Source organism: Sorex araneus, chromosome 3 (genome assembly GCF_027595985.1).
Source record: "Sorex araneus isolate mSorAra2 chromosome 3, mSorAra2.pri, whole genome shotgun sequence".
NCBI classification, from domain to species: Eukaryota; Metazoa; Chordata; class Mammalia; order Eulipotyphla; family Soricidae; genus Sorex; species Sorex araneus.
The window spans coordinates 21,127,553-21,146,716 of NC_073304.1; the positions used below are offsets into that span (position 1 = coordinate 21,127,553).

The 19,164-nt window shown below is 38.5% G+C and overlaps 1 protein-coding gene across 2 annotated transcripts; it reads left to right on the forward strand.

Annotated features, from left to right (window-relative positions):
• Positions 1 to 3,207: 3,207 nt before the first annotated feature.
• Positions 3,208 to 15,988, forward strand: DIO2 (iodothyronine deiodinase 2). 2 transcript variants are annotated; one of them, XM_055131093.1, is made up of 2 exons: positions 3,208 to 4,030; positions 12,229 to 15,988. In XM_055131093.1, the coding sequence occupies exons 1-2, from the start codon at positions 3,809 to 3,811 to the stop codon at positions 12,811 to 12,813; spliced, it is 807 nt and encodes a 268-aa protein (XP_054987068.1). In that variant the 5' UTR covers positions 3,208 to 3,808; the 3' UTR covers positions 12,814 to 15,988. The 2 variants fall into 2 exon arrangements, with proteins under 2 accessions (XP_054987068.1, XP_004610294.3); XM_004610237.2 differs by having other exon boundaries at positions 3,756 to 4,030; positions 12,229 to 12,801.
• The last annotated feature ends 3,176 nt before the right edge of the window (positions 15,989 to 19,164 follow it).

Here is a 19,164-nt window from a genome sequence, read left to right on the forward strand (position 1 = left end):
AAAATTCCCAAAGCATTTTGGCCCTAGGCTGCCTTTCATTGGAATTTAAAACCTGCACATTACATTATATGGAAAAATTCAACCAACTGGCCACACCTTGGTTTGCATTTAACTCTTTCCAATGCAGATGACTAAAAACCTTAACATGATAGTGAAACCTGAAACAAGAACTTAAATTGGGGCAATGTTATGCAGATGTGAGGTTCCAGATATCCTTTATCCTCTAGAATGTGAATGCATTTAGTGCAGCCACTGTGGGCAAAGGTTTTCCATCCCGGACTAATGACCAGGTCCTACTAAACTGTTAAGTAGGAAAATGTTTAGATGACAGAGTGATGGGGAAAATCTCTCCCACACTGGCTCAACTCCACAACTTGTTGATGCACTTTCTTCTATAGGACATCTCAAATCAAACCTTCCACCCAATAGACTATTTTTGTTATTTAATAGATACAATTATTTGAAGATCAAAGTGCTATATATCATTAGTCATTCAAATGAGCAATTGTGAACCACAAAAAAATAGCTTTGAAGAAATGTGATTTCTAGGATAAACAGATTATCTAATAGTGAAAGACTAGCTCTAAGTTTTGAGGTTCATTCATTTGGAAAAAATGGTGGAAGAAATCTGAGAAACTATGTCATCAGATACAGTGCTGATTTTTTTTTTCTGCTTAAAAATGTTCTTTCCAACACTCCTGACCACAAAGCAGGGGAAAAAGGACCCCAACAGTAATATTTTTTTATTACTATGTGTAGTCTATGCTTTGAATTTTGCATTTAAAAAATAAAGCTATTTCTTAAAAAAATAAAACTTTTTTTCTGATTTTCTTTTTCTGGTTTTTGTTAATCTCTCTCCCCTTTCCATGTAAAAAATGCTTCTTTCCTTGAAATCAAATAAGGGAGAATTGGTTAAAAGCTACTGAATTTCTACTGCAAATGACTTCTAGTTTAGATTTGTTTTGTATTTTGGAGTCACACCCAGCAATGCTCAGGGCTCCCGGCAGTGTTCTAGTTTAAACAGAGAGCAATGATTATCTGAACTGGGGTGAGTACATAGGAGTTGGGCATCAGTTTCTGAATGGAAGCATCCGTTTCTGAATTTACACTTTCTATCATTGTTGCTGGGATTTTGTCTTGCACAGTAGTTTTCCAGTACATAGCAGTTAAAATATCATGTTGTCACCTCCTTTCTATTATTGTCCATTCTTTTATTTCATAAGGACATGGGGAATGTAAAGTATCTTCGCCATATGACTAATACTCTTTTTTGCTAACATAGCTTGTCATAGGAAAAAATAATTTGACTGTTTTATGTTTACTTTTCTAACTCTGATGTGTACTCTAAAAATAATTCATCCCAGAAGATGCAAATCCAAAACTCATCATGGGCTCAAGTGATAGAATTGGGAGTTTAAGGCAATAGGGAATGGTGAGGATTGTGTCTGGGGTACCAGATCCCAACATATTGTATGAGAATGGTGCCCTCTAGTGTTCAGCAGTGCTTGCCCTGCCCATTCATCTAGCAGGACCGGCAGGCTCATTCAGTACCTCTGTCCTAAGTTTACTATGTGCCAGACATGTCCTAACTGCCGGAAAATAGCAATGGATAAAGAAAGGAATTCCAGGTTCTGATGGAACCTAGAGACACTCTCATTTGATTATTTCTTTTCGAGGCAAAAATCTCCATGCCAACCAAATAAAATGCATCTGTGTACTGAATTTATCCTAGGGACACTCCAATTAATGATTCCTGGTCTAGTCTTTTAAATTACCTCTGTAATCTTGCAGGTTTTAGTCACAGAGACAAAGCAGGGAAATGGACTGATCGCATATTTGTACCCCCCCTGTCTGGTTCATGCTTAATGAGAACTCTGGATACAGAAGGGGAGAAAAATCAGCTAATTAATTCTCAATTAAAATTTGATACCCTCACCCCAGTGTCTGACACTGCCACTCTTGCTTCCAAGAAAACAGAATTCCTGAAGGTGATCATTTAGGTAAGTGAGGAAGGAAACCGAACATGAGTGGGACTTGTGGCACTTGGCCAAAACCTTGGGAGCCCAAGAACCCATTCCACCTGCAGAAAAATGAGAAAGGTGATCCATGGAGCAGTGCTCAGCATCTTAACCGTTTCTTGCACGAATTCAAAGTTGGCTCCCAACCACTTAACTCTTAAAAATTTAAAGATTCCCTTCATTGTAATATATCACGGGGTTATTTTAACAGAAGTAGGGGGGATGGATTTTAAAGAGCTCTCTTCTAAGGAATTTGTTTCTCAGCCTTATGGTATCTTGATGCATTTGGCAGGAAAGTTTTCGTTCAGTCTACATACAGGCAAAATGGCACTGAAGCCAAATCTTGCCACCTAGTCACACAGCTTACTTTGCTATCTTTAAGATTTTCTTTTTCTTTTTTTGCATTGGAGAAAATAAGAAAGAGCTGATATGAAATTTCTGAAATGCAATGATGGTACCCAAAGAGGTTGGGAACCTCACAACTCTGAATTTTCTTAAATCAAATCATGATTCAAAATGAAAGAACCTATGGCACAACTCTGATTAGAAAGTTATAGTATCAAAGCAAAAATATCAGATGCAAGCACTCACATCTTGCAGGAGAGAGCCAAGACCAACCTCCCTCTGTCCTACCTGTTTTCTGGGATCCCGTGTTTCCCAGCCCCCTCATACATGGATTATAAAAATAACAACAACAATCAGAGGAGGGAGTTCTGCCCTATAAATCTTCATGTTATATTAAATTACTTTCCACCAAGTTTGGAAGCATTTCCTGAAAACTGTCAAAGGTATTAATTTTTTTCCCTCTCTCTCTCTCTCTCTCTTTAAACCACAAAGCAAAATTCCACTGTCCCTCTGTACTCCCCCCTTGCAAAAAAAAAAAAAAGAAAGAAAAAGTTGTCGAGTTTTGCTTTTCTATTCACTGCAGTTCTGGCCAAAGTAAAGCCCTCTTTCTCAATGACGTCAAGATCTTTACCAAGATTAGGCTTTCATTTCTCTATTGCAGCAATTAGCCAGGGAATGTATAAAAGGCTTCAGGGAGACTCACTGGGCTGCAGAGACACAGAGGCACTGGCTGCACCACCACCAGATAGCACGAAGGGAAAAGCCAGAGGGAGTGAGAAAGAAGAGAAAAGTCAGCGCTCCTGGGGACACACACACACACACACACACACACACACACAGAGACAGGCGGGGAAGACAGAAAAGTGTGTGTAAAACGGAGTGAAGAAGGGGTGGGGGGAAACCTACTCTTAAAGCACATTTCCAAAAACTCTGGCAATTCAAGCCAGAAACAGGCTACGTTTCTGAATGTAGAGACAATGAAAAGCTCCAGAAAAACTTGCAATCTCTGCCACAGCCTCATAGGTGCTTGGAAATGAAAGTAGAACTGCCTGTCTTTTAAACGGACTCAGAGGGGTGACTGGATTAGGGACGGGCACGCCAGTTTTCTTTTCTTTCTTTTTTTAACATCTTAAATACTGAGGGGGGGAAGAGAAAAAAAAAAAAGAGGCAGCAGCTCCAAATTGAATGAATTGATGGGCACACTCCAACTGCTGGGCTGCAGAGACTGGACTTGGTCTTGCTATTTCTGCTTCTTTGAAAGAGGAGACAACTTGGGCTTCTTTTTAATTTAGTTTTTCTCCTTCTCCCCCCTCCACCCCAACCTCCCCCCCCCTTTACCTTCCCCCACCTCCCCTGTCCCCCCCACCCCACCCCACCCCCCATTTAAATAAGAGGGTGAAGGGGAACCAGAAGGCACAAGGGGACTGACTCGGGAGGCAGAGAAGATGGGCAACCTCAGCGTACACTTGCTGATCACACTGCAAATTCTGCCAGTTTTTTTCTCCAACTGCCTCTTCCTGGCGCTCTATGACTCGGTCATTCTCCTCAAGCACGTGGTGCTGATGTTGAGCCGCTCCAAGTCCACTCGCGGGGAGTGGAGGCGCATGCTGACCTCAGAGGGAATGCGCTGCATCTGGAAGAGCTTCCTCCTGGATGCCTACAAACAGGTGAGCTGCGCTTCTCCTTAGGCCAGGCGGATCAGGAGCACGGGGCATGGGGGGGAGGGGGGAGAAGTGGGCACCCCATTTTGGGAGCCTGGTATTGATGCTTCTGAGAGCGCCTTTTTTTTTTTTTTGGCTTTGTACACCTGCCACATAAGTTAAGCGTTAAGGGACGACAGGTATGAGGACATAAAGGCTTCGCATAGCCGAATGCAACTTTCTTAGAAGGGTTGCTAACGTCTTGTAGCGATTTGTGGGGGGTAAGGGGGTGGGGAGGTAGAGTGGGCTGACACAATATCTAGGAAACAGCAGATGGGGACCAAGAGAGGTTGCGGCATTGATTCCGCCCTTGTCATCAGCTGGGATGCTGAGTTTGACTTGATTGGAAACTAGGTGAGGTGCATTAGGAAGGGCAGTCTGAGGGCATGGTACCCCCTGAAAATCAAGACAAGAAAAATAACTCCTAGAGTCGACCAGGGCTTAGTAACAGAACGGTCACAGCAGATGTGAGCTGGCTTCGTAGCCCCGTTGTTTTACTGGTAGGGATGAGAGCCGCTGAAAGCAGGGCTGTGTGCAGAGTCCTCCACAGATTCTGATTCCAACCCTTTTGAAGTGGTTTTCAGACACTGAGTCCGGAGTGACCACATAGCGATTTACAAAGGAAAGAAGGAAGAAGGGCAGAAATCCGGACTTTGTAGGGGAAAGCCCATTTGCCTTGCTTCTCAAAATTGATAAGTTGTCTGAGAATGATCAGGTAGTTTCATGGGTTCACTCCAATCTCCAAGTTATTAGGACGCATGTCTTGAGCCCCGGAGGAGTGTTGCTATTTAGCTTCAGAAGTTGTGTTCCGGGATTGCTCTCAAAACCGGAGTGAGGGAGCTTTGTTTGCAAGTGATGAATGCTGGCATTCCAGCTCTCTTTTGCTGCTTGGAGATGTTGGGAGGGCATCCTTAGCCTATTCTTAAGGGGCAAAGTGGACCATTTTGCCACTGGTCTTTGTCAGTTTGTCCCTTGCTCTGTGCCCATCTACCTCCTGAAGGTCCCTGGGCTCAGTAAGAATGGATTCATTTGGAAACTGTGGCTATGAAGGCAGACTCTCTTGATTTTCCCTAACAGTGTTTGGAAGTTCTTGTCCAGGATGCCAGGGAAGGGAATCTGAGAGGAATACGGAAGCCTATAGGCAGAAGTAGACTAGGGAAAACTTCAGGATACAAGGGAGAAGGTAATGAATGGGTACTCTGTAAATAAACACTAGAAAAATAAACCTATGCACCAGGGAAAAAATGTGACTTCTAGTCAAATGGAACTTCTAGAAAATGAAACAAGTGTTCCAGAAGGAACCAAGCTTAGTGCATGAGGGGGATTTTTACTACAATACAGGACATTGTTACTGAGAGTAACGTGCAGGTTTGCCTTTCTTGTCTTTGAGACAGAAGAAAAGGGAGAGCTTTTGTTAGTAAGTGAACATTCTCTTATAATAATATAAAATGATGCTCAAAGTCCTGTGTGAATTCATTTATATAATGTATTTGTGGCAAATGGGAATTGCCAGAAAGGAGACCAGTTCATTTCCACAACCATGTATACTGAATGTGATATCTCTGATTTGTTCTGTGGTTAAGGAATTTGGAGCAGGGTGGGGACTGCACTATTATGTCAGGCATGTCATAAGATAGGAGTTTCTTCATCTAAAGCTGCATTTTGCAGGTATTATGAGAGAACATGACAATGGCACTGGTCAGATAACAGCATATCAAACTCTTACTTTGGAGGAAGACAATTAACTTCTGTTCATATAAGCAAAGTACCTACATAAGAGAATTTTACCTATAGGGATATATATCTCTTCTAAATATCCCTCAAATAAGCTGTGGGAATTGTGGTATTGCCTATAAATGTTCAATGAGGTTATTTCTGTTATTCAGTAGCTATGTTAAATACAAAGTAGAAAACTCCAACAATTGTCTCTCTAATAAATTTTTTCTTTTACTAATGTATGGAATTTCAGTTTTAAAAAGCTGTTGTATTGATGTTGCAATCTTATTATTCCTAGTACAAGAAATTAGAAGGATTTGTTTGTTTTATTTTTTCACATGTTTCTGAATTTCTTTCCTGCATTATAACTTTTGTCAGCTGATGTGACTAGTTCCCAAGTTTGATTGCTATTATGTTTGCTTTCAGTGATTTATGAAAAAGCTACCATTAAAAGTTAAGTAGCAACCCAAGAACCCCTGTATCTAGGGACAAGACACGATCGGGTGTGGTAATGAATGGAAACACTGTGATCACAGCCTGCAGTGATATTTGGTCTCCTTCTGTCTCCAAGTATGGCAAGGGTTGTTGGTGGTTATAGTGGCATTTGAGGGTCACGCAGAATCCCTGGAACAGGTTGAATTACTTCCCTGTTGGCTGCTGCCATCTGTTCCCCTGTCTTTGGGTGTAACCATTTCTGCAGGCGCCCTGAAGGGGGGGGAAGGACTGTTAGAGATGGCATCATAGGATTTCACAATCCTGACTTGCATTGTTTTGAAGCTGCCACACTCAGAGGCTATTTTCCAGGGTGAGGGGGTGTGTACACATGTGATACAAGGAGGATGTCATTCCCAAGGCTCCTTGTTGAGTGTCAGATACTTGGGAAGGTATTTAGAGAAATTAGAATAGTAGTATTATCCCTGTGCTTGGTCCTTTTAAGAGGGCAAGAGAGAAAACAAAACAAAAAAAACCCTTCTTCATTAAAATGTTTAGTGAAGTTTAAAAATGACTTTATATGGAAGTTTTCAAATAATCTGGATTTGGTTTGAGGGAGTTTTCTACACGGGTTATAATCTAAAAGAAAGCCTACAGAAACTTGTGAAAGATTGGGGTAAATAACAGATATTTGTTTTTGAAGTTTCCCTGTCAGTGTCATTGCTTCTAACACTGCATCCTTGTGCTAGTGGTAAAAGACTCAAACATACAACCAATAAGCAAACTCCCCTGTCTGGGAGCCTGGCTCCTACCTAAATGAAGTGTAAAAGTAAACACACAGTATAGATGCTGAAAGCAGTTTCGCTTCTGCACAGTTAATATTGCAGTGCCACAGAAAACATATTCATTTAAACATAGAATTTTGGTCTTAAAAGGGTCTTTGAAACATTCTCCTCCTCCACTCCATTCACCTCAAGTCTTTTGACACCATTTTCTACAATGGGAAATAGTTCCTTTAAGAGAAAAACATTCCCCAAAGAAGGACACAGCCAGCACTTGTCCATCACTTGGATAAAACGCTAGGAAGTGATAGATCCACAATGTGCCACAAAGAGCCACAATGTCAAGACACAAAGAAAAGCAAATGGCCAAAAAAAGGACTCAAAGTCAGAGCAAAGAGTAGGTGGCTTATTCCTCAGCCTTGCGAACTTGACCAGTTTAAATAGAAGTGGTTAAATTGCTGCTTTCTCACTCATCACATTTGTGAGGACATTGATGTTGCCTGGTTATTTTAGCAAAAAAAAAAAATTGAAATTTCCTGAGATTTCAGAAAGCTACCTCAGGGCTTGAAATAGTAAGAAGGATCTGTACTACAAATTGTTCATTCACACATCCAACCTACCCCCATATTTATTCTGTGCTTTAATTTCTACCAGGTGATTACTTGATATTTTGTCTTTAGTCCGTGGAAGGCTGTAGAAAGACTTGAGCAGCTCATACGCACAAATATGGCTAGTAGTATATGCTCTATTTCCGGCTCCTACTTGATGAATGGTCCTTTCTTCCTTTCCCTCGCCCTGCATTTCACAGTCCACATGCTGGAACAGTGTAATCCCTTTCTCCTATGCACAGAGCTCTCCCAATAAAAAAGCTTCCATCATCAAGGGAATCAATTTTCTATGTATGCCATCTACTTGCAGTCATGTTCATGTTGATGAACATAGCTGTCTCAGATTTGAACTTGGCCCGGAGATGTCCTCTACTCTAAAAAAAGAAAACTTTTGCTTTGCACCCCTGTCCCCTTTGTGATAGCCGATGCTGCTGACGTTCGTTGATTACAAAACCACAAGAAAAGGATCATTGTAGAACTGCAGATGAGGGAGATAAAAGTCAGTGATGATGGTATTACATCTTACGTATGTCCTTTCTGATCCCTTCAAAATAAAGGGACCCTTTGGGAACATCGGAACTTCAAGACCAATTAGTGGAAATGATGCTTCTTGTGTTTGGGCATTAAATACTGGGCAGGGTTCTCTTTAGAGCAGCTAATGCTGGCAGGGAAAGAGGTACCGACCTAATTACTCTTCCGCAAGAGTAAAAAATGCCTTTTGAATGCCTCTTTGGCAAATATGTCTCATTAAGGACAAAAACCAAACACAAATCCTCTAAGAAGGAGAAATTAAGATGATAGGTAACTTGTGGCCAGGAGACTTTTCTGTGCCACTGTGGGAAATTAAAACAAAGTTTGGGAGTACCAGGGGATAGCTTGTTTTTGTTCAACTTCTTTCCTGTAGCCTCAATGTTATTATGGAAGCAAGTTTATTTTCTTCATCATTTTGGCTCTTTGTCAAGGAATTCTTTGCTCCTGAGGAGAACAAAGAACCTCCCATCCCTGACGACAATGGTGATTCTTCCATTACCTTTCAGAAGAGAACATCCCTGAGAAAACTGAAATTCTCTATTTGAAACTCTGGTTATAATAAGAATTAAATTTTCATGGTTATCAAATGAAAAACTAAGAAATGAACAATGAATTTATTTTAAGTGGGTTTTTTTAAATGTAAAGCAAAAAAGTTTTACTGTAAAACTAGTTGTATTTCTTGATGGTTGCTATGTCCTCCATCAGTAGGATTTTAGCAAAGGTGGACATAGATTTTAATTATTACATGATGCTGATAAGAGCAGACACCTCATTTGCTCACATTTGGAACTAGGGAGTTTTTCCTTGATTGCACTGGTCTTATCTATGCATTTACTCTAACCTGGTCATCTTTAAAAACAGGATAAATATTTATGACATTTTTTATCTGCAGTACCATCACCTAGATGTGCAACAAAGATTAGAAAGGGTGGGCTACTTTTATTTCATGCACAGATTCACATTCCTAAATTATTCAACTTCAATGATTTTATCTATAACCCTGTTATGATTATACCTATGGCAGTGCAAGGAGATTATTAAGTATAAATTCCTGCCCCGAATTCTACCTAGAATTACACTGACTCTCATTCATTAAATAATTCATTTATCAAAATAAAAACATATGGGCCAAAAAGTTAGTACCATGGGGGTAAGCTTCTTGTCTTGTACATGGATGACCTAGTTCAATCACTGGCACTGCATACAGTCCTCTGCACTGCAGGAATGACCCCTGAGCACAGTCAGGAGTAAACCCTGACCATTGCCAGGTGTAAGCCGAAGCAAACAAAAAACAAAATGAGAATATATAATATATATTTCACAGCTGATCAATTCGAAATCTATCTTTCCATGCATCTACTGAAGAACATTATGTGCTTACTTACGTGATTATTTCCTTAATGTTTTATGTGGAAATAAAGGTGTACTTTTCTAAATGATCTAACATCACTAGCCTGTATTTTGAAGAAAAAAATTATGTGACTGCACTGCATATTGTCACTAAGAAAAGGAGAAGGTGCTTTGGCTCTCTAGGAAAATTAACTGCAGGTAATAATAGAGTCACCTGTAACTGAAGCATTAGATGAGATTATTCAGTTGAATAGTCAAAAATAATACAAGGATCAACAGTTCTTCTTGGGTTAGAGTGTAAAGATCAAAGACCCATTTAACAAGACCACACAATTATTCATAGGTCTCAAGAAAATAACTCATAAAAAGCATATGGTTGCTCTAATCTTTCCAAGAATCTGCACTTTGGTAGTTTGCAGATGATTCTCTGGTGGATAGATTGTTCACTTAACCAGAAGATACTTAACAGTTAATGGAGTCAGATCGACCTGAACGTGTTCAGGTATTTTATTCATAGTGTTAGGAAGAGTATAACAGTATTGTGAAAAGCAGCTCTCCTAAATTAATTATTGCTATTTTGGTGGGAAAGATTTAATGAGAAGATTATGATAATGCTACCCCTCCCCCCTACATAAATCTACAAAGAAGGATAAGAAGAATGCATGTGTTCAAAAAGTTTATAATACCTTTAAAATGCATATCCTTATATTTCACTGTTATTTAAAACACCGGAGACAAGTGAAGTTCATATAAACAGTCTACCCAAACAGCTGGCTTTAATTTTCCCCCTCTATTTAATGTCATTTGTAAATTAACTAAGAAAATTAATATCAGTAATATAACTTTTTAAAATAGTGACTGAAAACAAATGTGCTTATTTAAATCATACCATTAGCTGCATTTTCTAAGAAAGCAGAGTGTGACTTTAAGATTTTCTTTAGAAAGTTTATAGTATTTGTTTAAAACCTGCTCTGCTAAGAATTGTCAGAAATGAGAGAACGGATTTCTTTAATTATTTCCTCACAGTTAAAATGAGTTATGCATTAACGTTAGATAGAAACATCTGAATAAAAGCTCTTGAGTGTTTTATATCCATTTGGATTGTCGAGTCCTTAACAATTTACTTCTAAGTGGCTTCAATTAACAGTGGTGTTATATATGGCTTTGTTTATATCAGGGAAATAAGTCAATTCAGTTGCAAGTGTTTTATAATATTAAGTATAGTGTATAAAAATCAATTGTCCTGCCATATGTTGTCCCTAATGTTATTGGCTTTGATTAAACCATTCTAATGGGGGAGATTCAATTGTGTTCATTCAAACTGATGTAATTGGCTCTTTTATGCTGCCTGCTTTTTGCTATCAATTCACAGATCCAAAGGCCACTAAACTTCTTTTCAGTCTCTGTTCAGCTTTTTATTTCAGTGTTTATCAATCTTTCTGACTATGGCCCCAATCTGACCTCTGTTCCTTCCTGTTACCCTTCCTCCTGTCCTAGCATTTGACTCCTTAGTCTCATACTACGACCCCCATTTACATCATTTTCATGACATGAAATGTTTCACTGTGGCCCTGTTGAATAATCCTGGAACATATGGCCCCCAGTTGAGAATGCTCATTTAAATCACATGCAAATAGAGGGAACACATGGAAAACTCATCTTGTATATCTCCGTAGCCTTGAGTCTTTATAACTCAATGGTGTTTATTAATAACATTAATGGTAGAACAGTAGATGCTTGTGACTTTCTAGGTTAAAAAAAGGAAACGAATAACAGTGTATAAGTGGGTTTGTCATTAAAAATTGAAAGTAGAATTATGGAAAGAATATTTTTTTACTAATAAAGATGGTGAGTTCCAGTTCATGAGTCACAAATAAAAAGTGGCTAGTTAAGAACTCTAGGAAGATAATATACTAAGGAGAGTACAAAACTCATGAAGGAATAACACTCGAAATGTATCCTTGCCCAGGTAAGATGGTATTCTATTTCACATGTCTGCATGACATTGTCTCATGGCAGCCTAATCTCACAATTATTGCTGCATTAATTGATTAATCAGAGTGCTCTTCTCTGTATGTTACCCTCTGACAATCTCAGGAGAAAAATAAGTTGTTGGTTTTTTAATCAACTTTTACAAATGGGAAAGTAGAAGTTCTGACAAGGTGAAGGCCCTTCTTATGAAAAGACCCCTGTTTATCTAATTTTTACCAGGAATGGGACCCAATGGTAGAGCATGGGCAACTGGTAGAGAGTCAATAAATTAGCATCATGCAAAAATATAGAAGTCTTGCCTGAGGATTTTAGAATGCAGAAGCAGGAATTCAGAAAGAGGTAATCTGTCTCAAGACTGATAGTCTGTCTTAAAGTAGACCATTCACTTTTAACTTTTAAAATGAAGCCAATTCATCATTTGTTATATAATGCATGGTGAGCATTGACAACAGAGTAGGATCGGAAAGAATACCTGCTTCAACTTAATTATGAAGAGCGTTAACAGCTCTGCTTTCAATGATGGAAGCAATTTCCTTCTGTGACTAGACAGAGAGTGAGAAACACTTTTATTCTCTTTTGGGTCATTCTTTATACTGCCTGCCAAGATGCTGCTTTACTTTACTCAATATATATTTACTATAGCCTCTGAAGACATCACATTTTATCAGCGCTCCCTGTTTTCACGTAGAATGAATTGGACTGACAAAGTACTTAATGTCATATTCTCTGCCTCTTTTTTTTTGCTCACTTCCAGGTGAAACTGGGTGAAGATGCACCCAATTCCAGTGTGGTACATGTCTCCAGTTCTGAAGGTGACAGTAGCAGAAATGGTACCCACGAGAAGACGATTGATGGGGCCGAGTGCCACCTTCTTGACTTTGCCAGCCCTGAGCGCCCACTGGTGGTCAACTTTGGATCCGCCACTTGACCTCCTTTTACAAGCCAGCTGCCAGCCTTCAGCAAACTGGTCGAAGAGTTCTCCTCAGTGGCGGACTTCCTGCTGGTCTACATTGATGAGGCTCATCCTTCAGACGGCTGGGCAGTGCCTAGGGATTCTTCTTTGTCTTTTGAGGTGAAGAAGCACCGGAGTCAAGAAGACAGATGTGCAGCAGCCCACCAGCTTCTGGAGCGTTTCTCCTTGCCGCCCCAGTGCCGAGTTGTGGCTGACCGCATGGACAATAACGCCAACGTAGCTTATGGTGTAGCCTTCGAACGTGTGTGCATTGTGCAAAGACAGAAAATTGCTTATCTGGGAGGAAAGGGCCCCTTCTGCTACAATCTTCAAGAAGTTCGGGATTGGCTGGAGAAGAATTTCAGCAAGAGATGAAATCTAGTTTAGCTGATAAAAGGTATGACTGTCATAGAATTTTATTTTAATTATAAAAAAGAAAGAAAGCTAAGAACTGAATCCACTATTTCGACTCAGTCCCAACGCCTCACAGAAAGACAGGAATGTATATGCCAGAAGAATATGAACCTCTAACATTTCAACACTTCTTTCACCATCCAAATGCCAGTTGGCTTAGTAGCTTGATCACGTCTTTTTCTGCTGAGAAGTCTGGAGTGAAAGGGATCCAAGGTGAAGAGGAAGAAATCAGAATGCGTTTTTATCTGTCTTGAGAAAGAAGTGGTCCAGCTGAAGGGTACTTTGGGACATGAAGAAAAGATTGGTTTTCCTGAATCGTTACTGTGTTAGGGAAACCTCTGCCTATATGAATACGTGGGATATTGCCTTAGCGTTACTCAGCATGGACAGAGTCCAACTGGAAAACTCACCTAATGCTTAGTTATAATGGGTCTTACATCCCTGCCAAGTGTTTAGGAACTTGGTGTTTGATGTGTGAGGAGTAGCTTCTGATGTTCAAGTTTCTAAGTGTGTAGTACTGTATGTCAGTCTGTATGTTCCAGAATTCACAGGTATCTTTGATGATACCAAGAATGATTTCTTATCCTGAGTGTTAGAATGATCTTTTGAAGTCTAAGGGTAACTTTCTAATCAGGTAGGGAAAACACTAGAAAAAAAATATCAAATTGAAAATATAGGAAAAATGAGGCAAACAGATTCGGAGACGTCTTTGGATTCTACTTTGAATACTGGACTTGTAAGTTAGACATAGACACATGGGAACATATGCAAGGTTGAAAGAAGAGGCTTGACTAAAGTAGCATAAAGAATAAGTAGAAAAATCATATGCTTATGACCTAGTCTTCAGTAAAGGGAGAAAGAGTGATTTAAATGGAAAAGCACACTTCAATTCTTGAGGAAGTGTGTGTGTGTGTGTGTGTGTGTGTGTGTGCGCGCGCGCGCGCGCGTATGCACACACATATATGTGTGAATGTGCGTGTGAAGTTAATTATTCTTTGGGACACACTCGCAGTGTGTATGTTTTCACCTAGTGAATTATACTCTGTAATAACTAAGGTAAAAACCAGTGGGGTCAGTGGTGCTGATCTATCCCTCTCCATTCCTATATAGAGAATGTGGCCCCACTCAATCTTCATTTCTCTCTCTCTCTGTATATGTTATATAGAATTTACTCTTCAGCTCAATGATACATATTCTCAGCTGCTGTTGGCAGGTTCTCTGGCCATTCAGATTAACAATTTCTCTCCCAACGTAGGTGAACTGTAATGAATACTAGGTGCAAACTAGCTTTTCTTTAGTTTTCAAGTGGAGTAAGAAGAAGTTAGTGAGAGAAATTCCCATCAGTGAATTTTGGAGATTTTTAATATAAGGTGACCCTCAGTAACAGGGAATTTAGAGAAATAAAATTCCCTTTTACATCTGAATTTGGACTTGGGTCTCCCTTTGTTCTTAGCTTAATTAGCAATTCTAGGCTTTGATACTTTATTATTATAATGCTATTTTAATGTACATACCATATTTTGTTCTAAAATAGAGAATATAGTTTTATCTATAAGTTATATAAAGTAATATCTAGATATCATCCCCTCTCCAAAAATAGACAAACTGATTTTGTACCATAAATTTTATATTGTAAATTTAAGGATGTTATCAAATTATAGTGTGTGGTTGTATTTATAGATACAATCAAGTGTTCTTATGACATTCCATTTATAATTGAACATAAAATTAACAGAAGAAAATCTAAACTTGAAAAATCTAAGTATTAAAATATATTCCTGAACTAGAGACCTAAAATGAGGAAAAAGTGGGAACTGAGCAAGAACTAAAAACCCATTTTTCAAAATGTTGTAGCCACACTATCAGTATCTTATAGTTTAATAAATATCATTTTAACTAATCAACTCTCAGTCAAACATCTAAACTTTCGAGTGTTTTAGATTTTATAAATACACCTACAAAAAAATTGAACAAGGTAAATGTATAAATGTAACCTGATTGAATGAATGCTGGATAATCGTATTGGGAAGAGATTCTTTCAGAATCCTTAATTGTTAAACTCTACAGTCAAGGCTTATCAGTGACCCACTGATGTGTATCTACAGAATTGTGTTGAGATTTAGGTAGTCCCTAGAGAGGTAAAAATAAAAACTTGTTGCTGCTTACTCACACTGTAGTCCTTAAATTTCCCATTTGGTCTACATGTACAAAACTGAAACAGGATGTTCGAGAAGTTGGTGGGGGGATGAGATATATGTAATGCTGTGCTAGTTGACTGGGGAATAAGTTGCTGGAAAAATCACCCTGTTGTGATTAGTTTTTACAGAAAGAGGTCTTGTGTATGTGAAGTTTCTTTCCTTGAGGAAAATTCAATGGGGAAGTGAAGTAGCATGCATAAGCAAACAAAGGCATAGGCTGAATATCAGGGATAAAAGATATGTTCATTAGAACATAGAAAAGCTACTGGGAGAGAGAGACTGTTAAAGTGTCAATGGAGAAGTGAATTGACAAAGCTCAGGAATCTTACAATATGTAGAATGGCTTGGTATTATTAGATAAATCCTGATAAATCTGTAATTAAATAACTTATTTATCGCAACATAAACTTTTATGGTTTCTTGTGATGTATCTTTCATAAATTTAACAAAAGCTAATTTTTGAGATAGAGGGAAACTAATGTTTGACTGATATGCTCAAAGGAATTGTAAGATTATTAATACCCATCCCACCAACCCTATCTATTGTAAAGTATGTTCCTTTGAAGTAGTGTAGCTCAGATATGCTCAGTTATGTAGACATATGTATACACACATGTATATGTCTATATAAGTTTGAGTTACTAGTTAAAAGTTACCCATCCCCCTTTCCATAAGCCGTGTTTACATAGAGCAATCAGTTTAGTCTTATAAAAATGGAATTGGCTTGATTTACTGAAATAGTTTCCAGGCAATTTTAGATATTATCATAGCATCTGGATTTACTAAAGCATTCAGAGTTTGAAAGACTTATACCTTGGAACTATTTAAAAACTTACTTAATTTTATTGACTAGAGAAAACAGTAACAACAAGTCTCACAACGGATATGTTACTGGTGCCCGCTTTGGCAAAATCGATGAAAAACGGGACGACAGTGCTACAGTGCTACAGTGCTAGAGAAAATATTAGTAGAATCGACAATGACTTTCTTGAATGGGCATGAGAGAAGTGCCTGCACAGTTATGTCTAAGTGGATGACACAGATATTAAAATGTAACTGATCTCCTTGTCTGAAGATTAGTAACTCTGTCCTTACTTAGTGTAGCTAAAGTGACAGTCATGTAACATGACTTTTTTGCATTCATGTTTCAGATATCTGGTTCATTGTCCTCAGCTTGTTTATAGAATGTGCTCCTGATTTTAGGTAATATCAACTTCTAATATTAACTGAATCAGTAGGACTACTGATTCAGTTAAGTTCTCCTCTTCCTTTACCAGAAATTCCTTATTATTTTCATCAAAGAAATGGCAATAGCATGCTGTCTTTTATTTTGATTGAGACACACATTTCACTATATGTGATCCTGAATAAAAATTATATAGACATTGTAAGGTTATGTGCGGTGCTACCTTGCTTCACAAAATATCAAGGACGGGTTAAAGTCAATATTTATGCCTTTGGGAACATTCCTATCTGGATATAAAGTACCTTCCTTATACCTTATGAACTAGGTGCATGGAAGATAATTGTATGGATTAGGGGAAATCTCCATTTTATAAATTGTATGATGGTAAACTTGGGCATTCATTCCATCTTACCTCTGACTGTTTGGAAAATAAGCATCTTCAGAGTCATATGGTCATTATTAAAAATAGACACACAGTTGTACTTCCCATTGAAGGATTTAAAGCCTTCACTTAAAACCTTTTATTACCATTTCAAGTTTTTAAGTGTCCTATCTCTCAATAGAGGAACTGGATCATGAGACTTTGAATTCTAGGAGAGTTTTAATTAAAAAAATTAAACATTTGAAACTTTTCATATTTTTGCAACAAACATGGTATTGCCAAAAATCAGAGCTAAAGTATTCATAGTTATAGTTTAGCTTTCTCTCTACTTCCTCTTCTGTCTTAAAAATAGAAACCAAACCCATATAGAAGTCTTCATATCTCTTTCCAGATTGAGGCACAAGTACCACCACCCTCTTGGTGATCAGCACTCTCTTGGAAAGTTCTGGGGTCCTCCATAGAAGAAGAGGATAGGGCCTGGAAGAAAAAGGAAATTGCTAATTAGAAAGCAGTAGGCCTTGGCAGATAGACACAGAAAGAAACTTCTCATCTCACCATTGGAGGAGAGCTGCGAAGTATCACTGAGTGACTAACAGATGAGCCAACTGAGCCAATTCCAAAGCCTGGCATTCTGGATGGCACCAGAAACAGTCTCAGACTTAAGAGAACCAGCTCTGTTCCAAGGTGTGTCTCCCAACAGAATGCAAACACGTAGAGATATTCAGGCAAGACTGCTCACACAAGTTGGAACTTGCAGCCTGTCTTGGGCAGCAGCATCAGAACTCGAGTGAGTTTATTTGATATTTACTAGGAAGTCTTCAAAAATTTTGGTCTTTAATGAAGTCACTATCTAGGCATAATACTCCCAACTTCCCCTCCCCCACAACAAACAGTTACATGCATAAATAAAAGAAGCCCACAGAAGAGGAGTGGGAAACACATGAAATTCTCCCCACACTTCACTCCAGACCACGTCCCTTTTGGGGATGTTTGTTTTTTTTTTAATGTGTGTCAGAATTGGAGAATGTGAAGATATAAGTATCCAGTACTTTATAACCAAAGCAATGGAAAGATGGGTAGGGAACGTTGGCCAGTTTTGTTGAGTTCTGCATCACATTGTCACCAGGCTCTCATCCTAGCCCAGGGAATCGGGCACCCCGAAGAGGGAGACTGGGATGTGCAGAGGTTACCGGTGTGCAAATGATAACTATTAACGAAAGAGTCACCGACTCAGTTAGTGGTTGGATGTAGTCACATTAGTATACCTCTGCCTATCTCTCTTTCCTTGGCAAGGAGAATATTCGGGGCTCAATGCTTTGAGTACTGGGTAAATGTGGTGAGAATGCATGGGTGTGTATCTCTGCTGCTCAGTTGCAGAAACAGGAATGTTTTGAAGATTGTTAGTAGAAAGAGTGTTATTATATTGGTGCTGAGTGGTACGTGTGCTTTTACAATTTGTTCTTGTATTTTAATAAACTTTGAATAAAAGAATAAAGTTACCCTTTGGTTCTATTTGTTTATTTTTAAATTACTCTCTAGACCTTGCCCTGACTGGAACACATTCATGGTTGACAAGGGAAAGAGAATCCATCATTCTAATATTTATTCCTTGGTATTTGTGGGCAAAGTCACCAGCAATGCCAGGTTATTTTAATTTCATGCTGTGTGCCAGAGTCTTCAAGGAAATCAAGACAAGTTAAAAGAAAATCTTCAGATACTTTCCATATTCATGAACAAATCACTCACAGAATTCATGGAAAGGAGCCTGTTAAAGAAACTGTGCTACAAACTTTTACTTTGTTCTATTTGCACCTCAGATTTTCATAAGTGCAGTAAACATTCTTTCCAGGAAGTTGGTTAAAGCAATACAGATACATGCACTGTAGGTTGTGTGTATAATGTATGCATGTATGTGTGTAGGTGTATAGATCTTCTTCAGCTTACAATTGGATCATATCCCAACAAGTTCACTGTAAATTGAAGATAGCATTAAGTAAAAAATATTCTTAATACACCTAGCCTACCCAATACCATATCTTAACCCTTAACTATGAAACATACTCTTTTGTGTTATATCAAGTTCAAATAAAATATAAATTGAATCATTAACTTGGAAACTCAATAATGATTATATGTCATGACATTACTGTGGAATGAAAAATTCTAAATTTATATCAAGCACTTTTCAAACCAAGGAACAACAAAAAGGATTTGAAGCTGTGACCTATTCATGTCAAGGAAGGTCTTTACAACTTGCTTGAAATAATTTTCTTCCTACAAGCAGGTGATTTTTACAAAAATATTGTTATTCTCTGAGGCTCTGGAATTTCTTATGACACCTTATACATAAAAATGGCACTAATACTTGCAGTGTCAGTTACACACCCAGATATCTACTCCAAGAATACAAAAATATGGATTTGAAAAGATATATGCACATCTTTGTTAATTGCAGCACTACTGACTATAGCCAAGATCTGGAAACAACCCAAGTGCCCAATGGCAGATAAAATTTTGGAAAAAGAATACGTGGTATACATACAATGGAATATTACTTG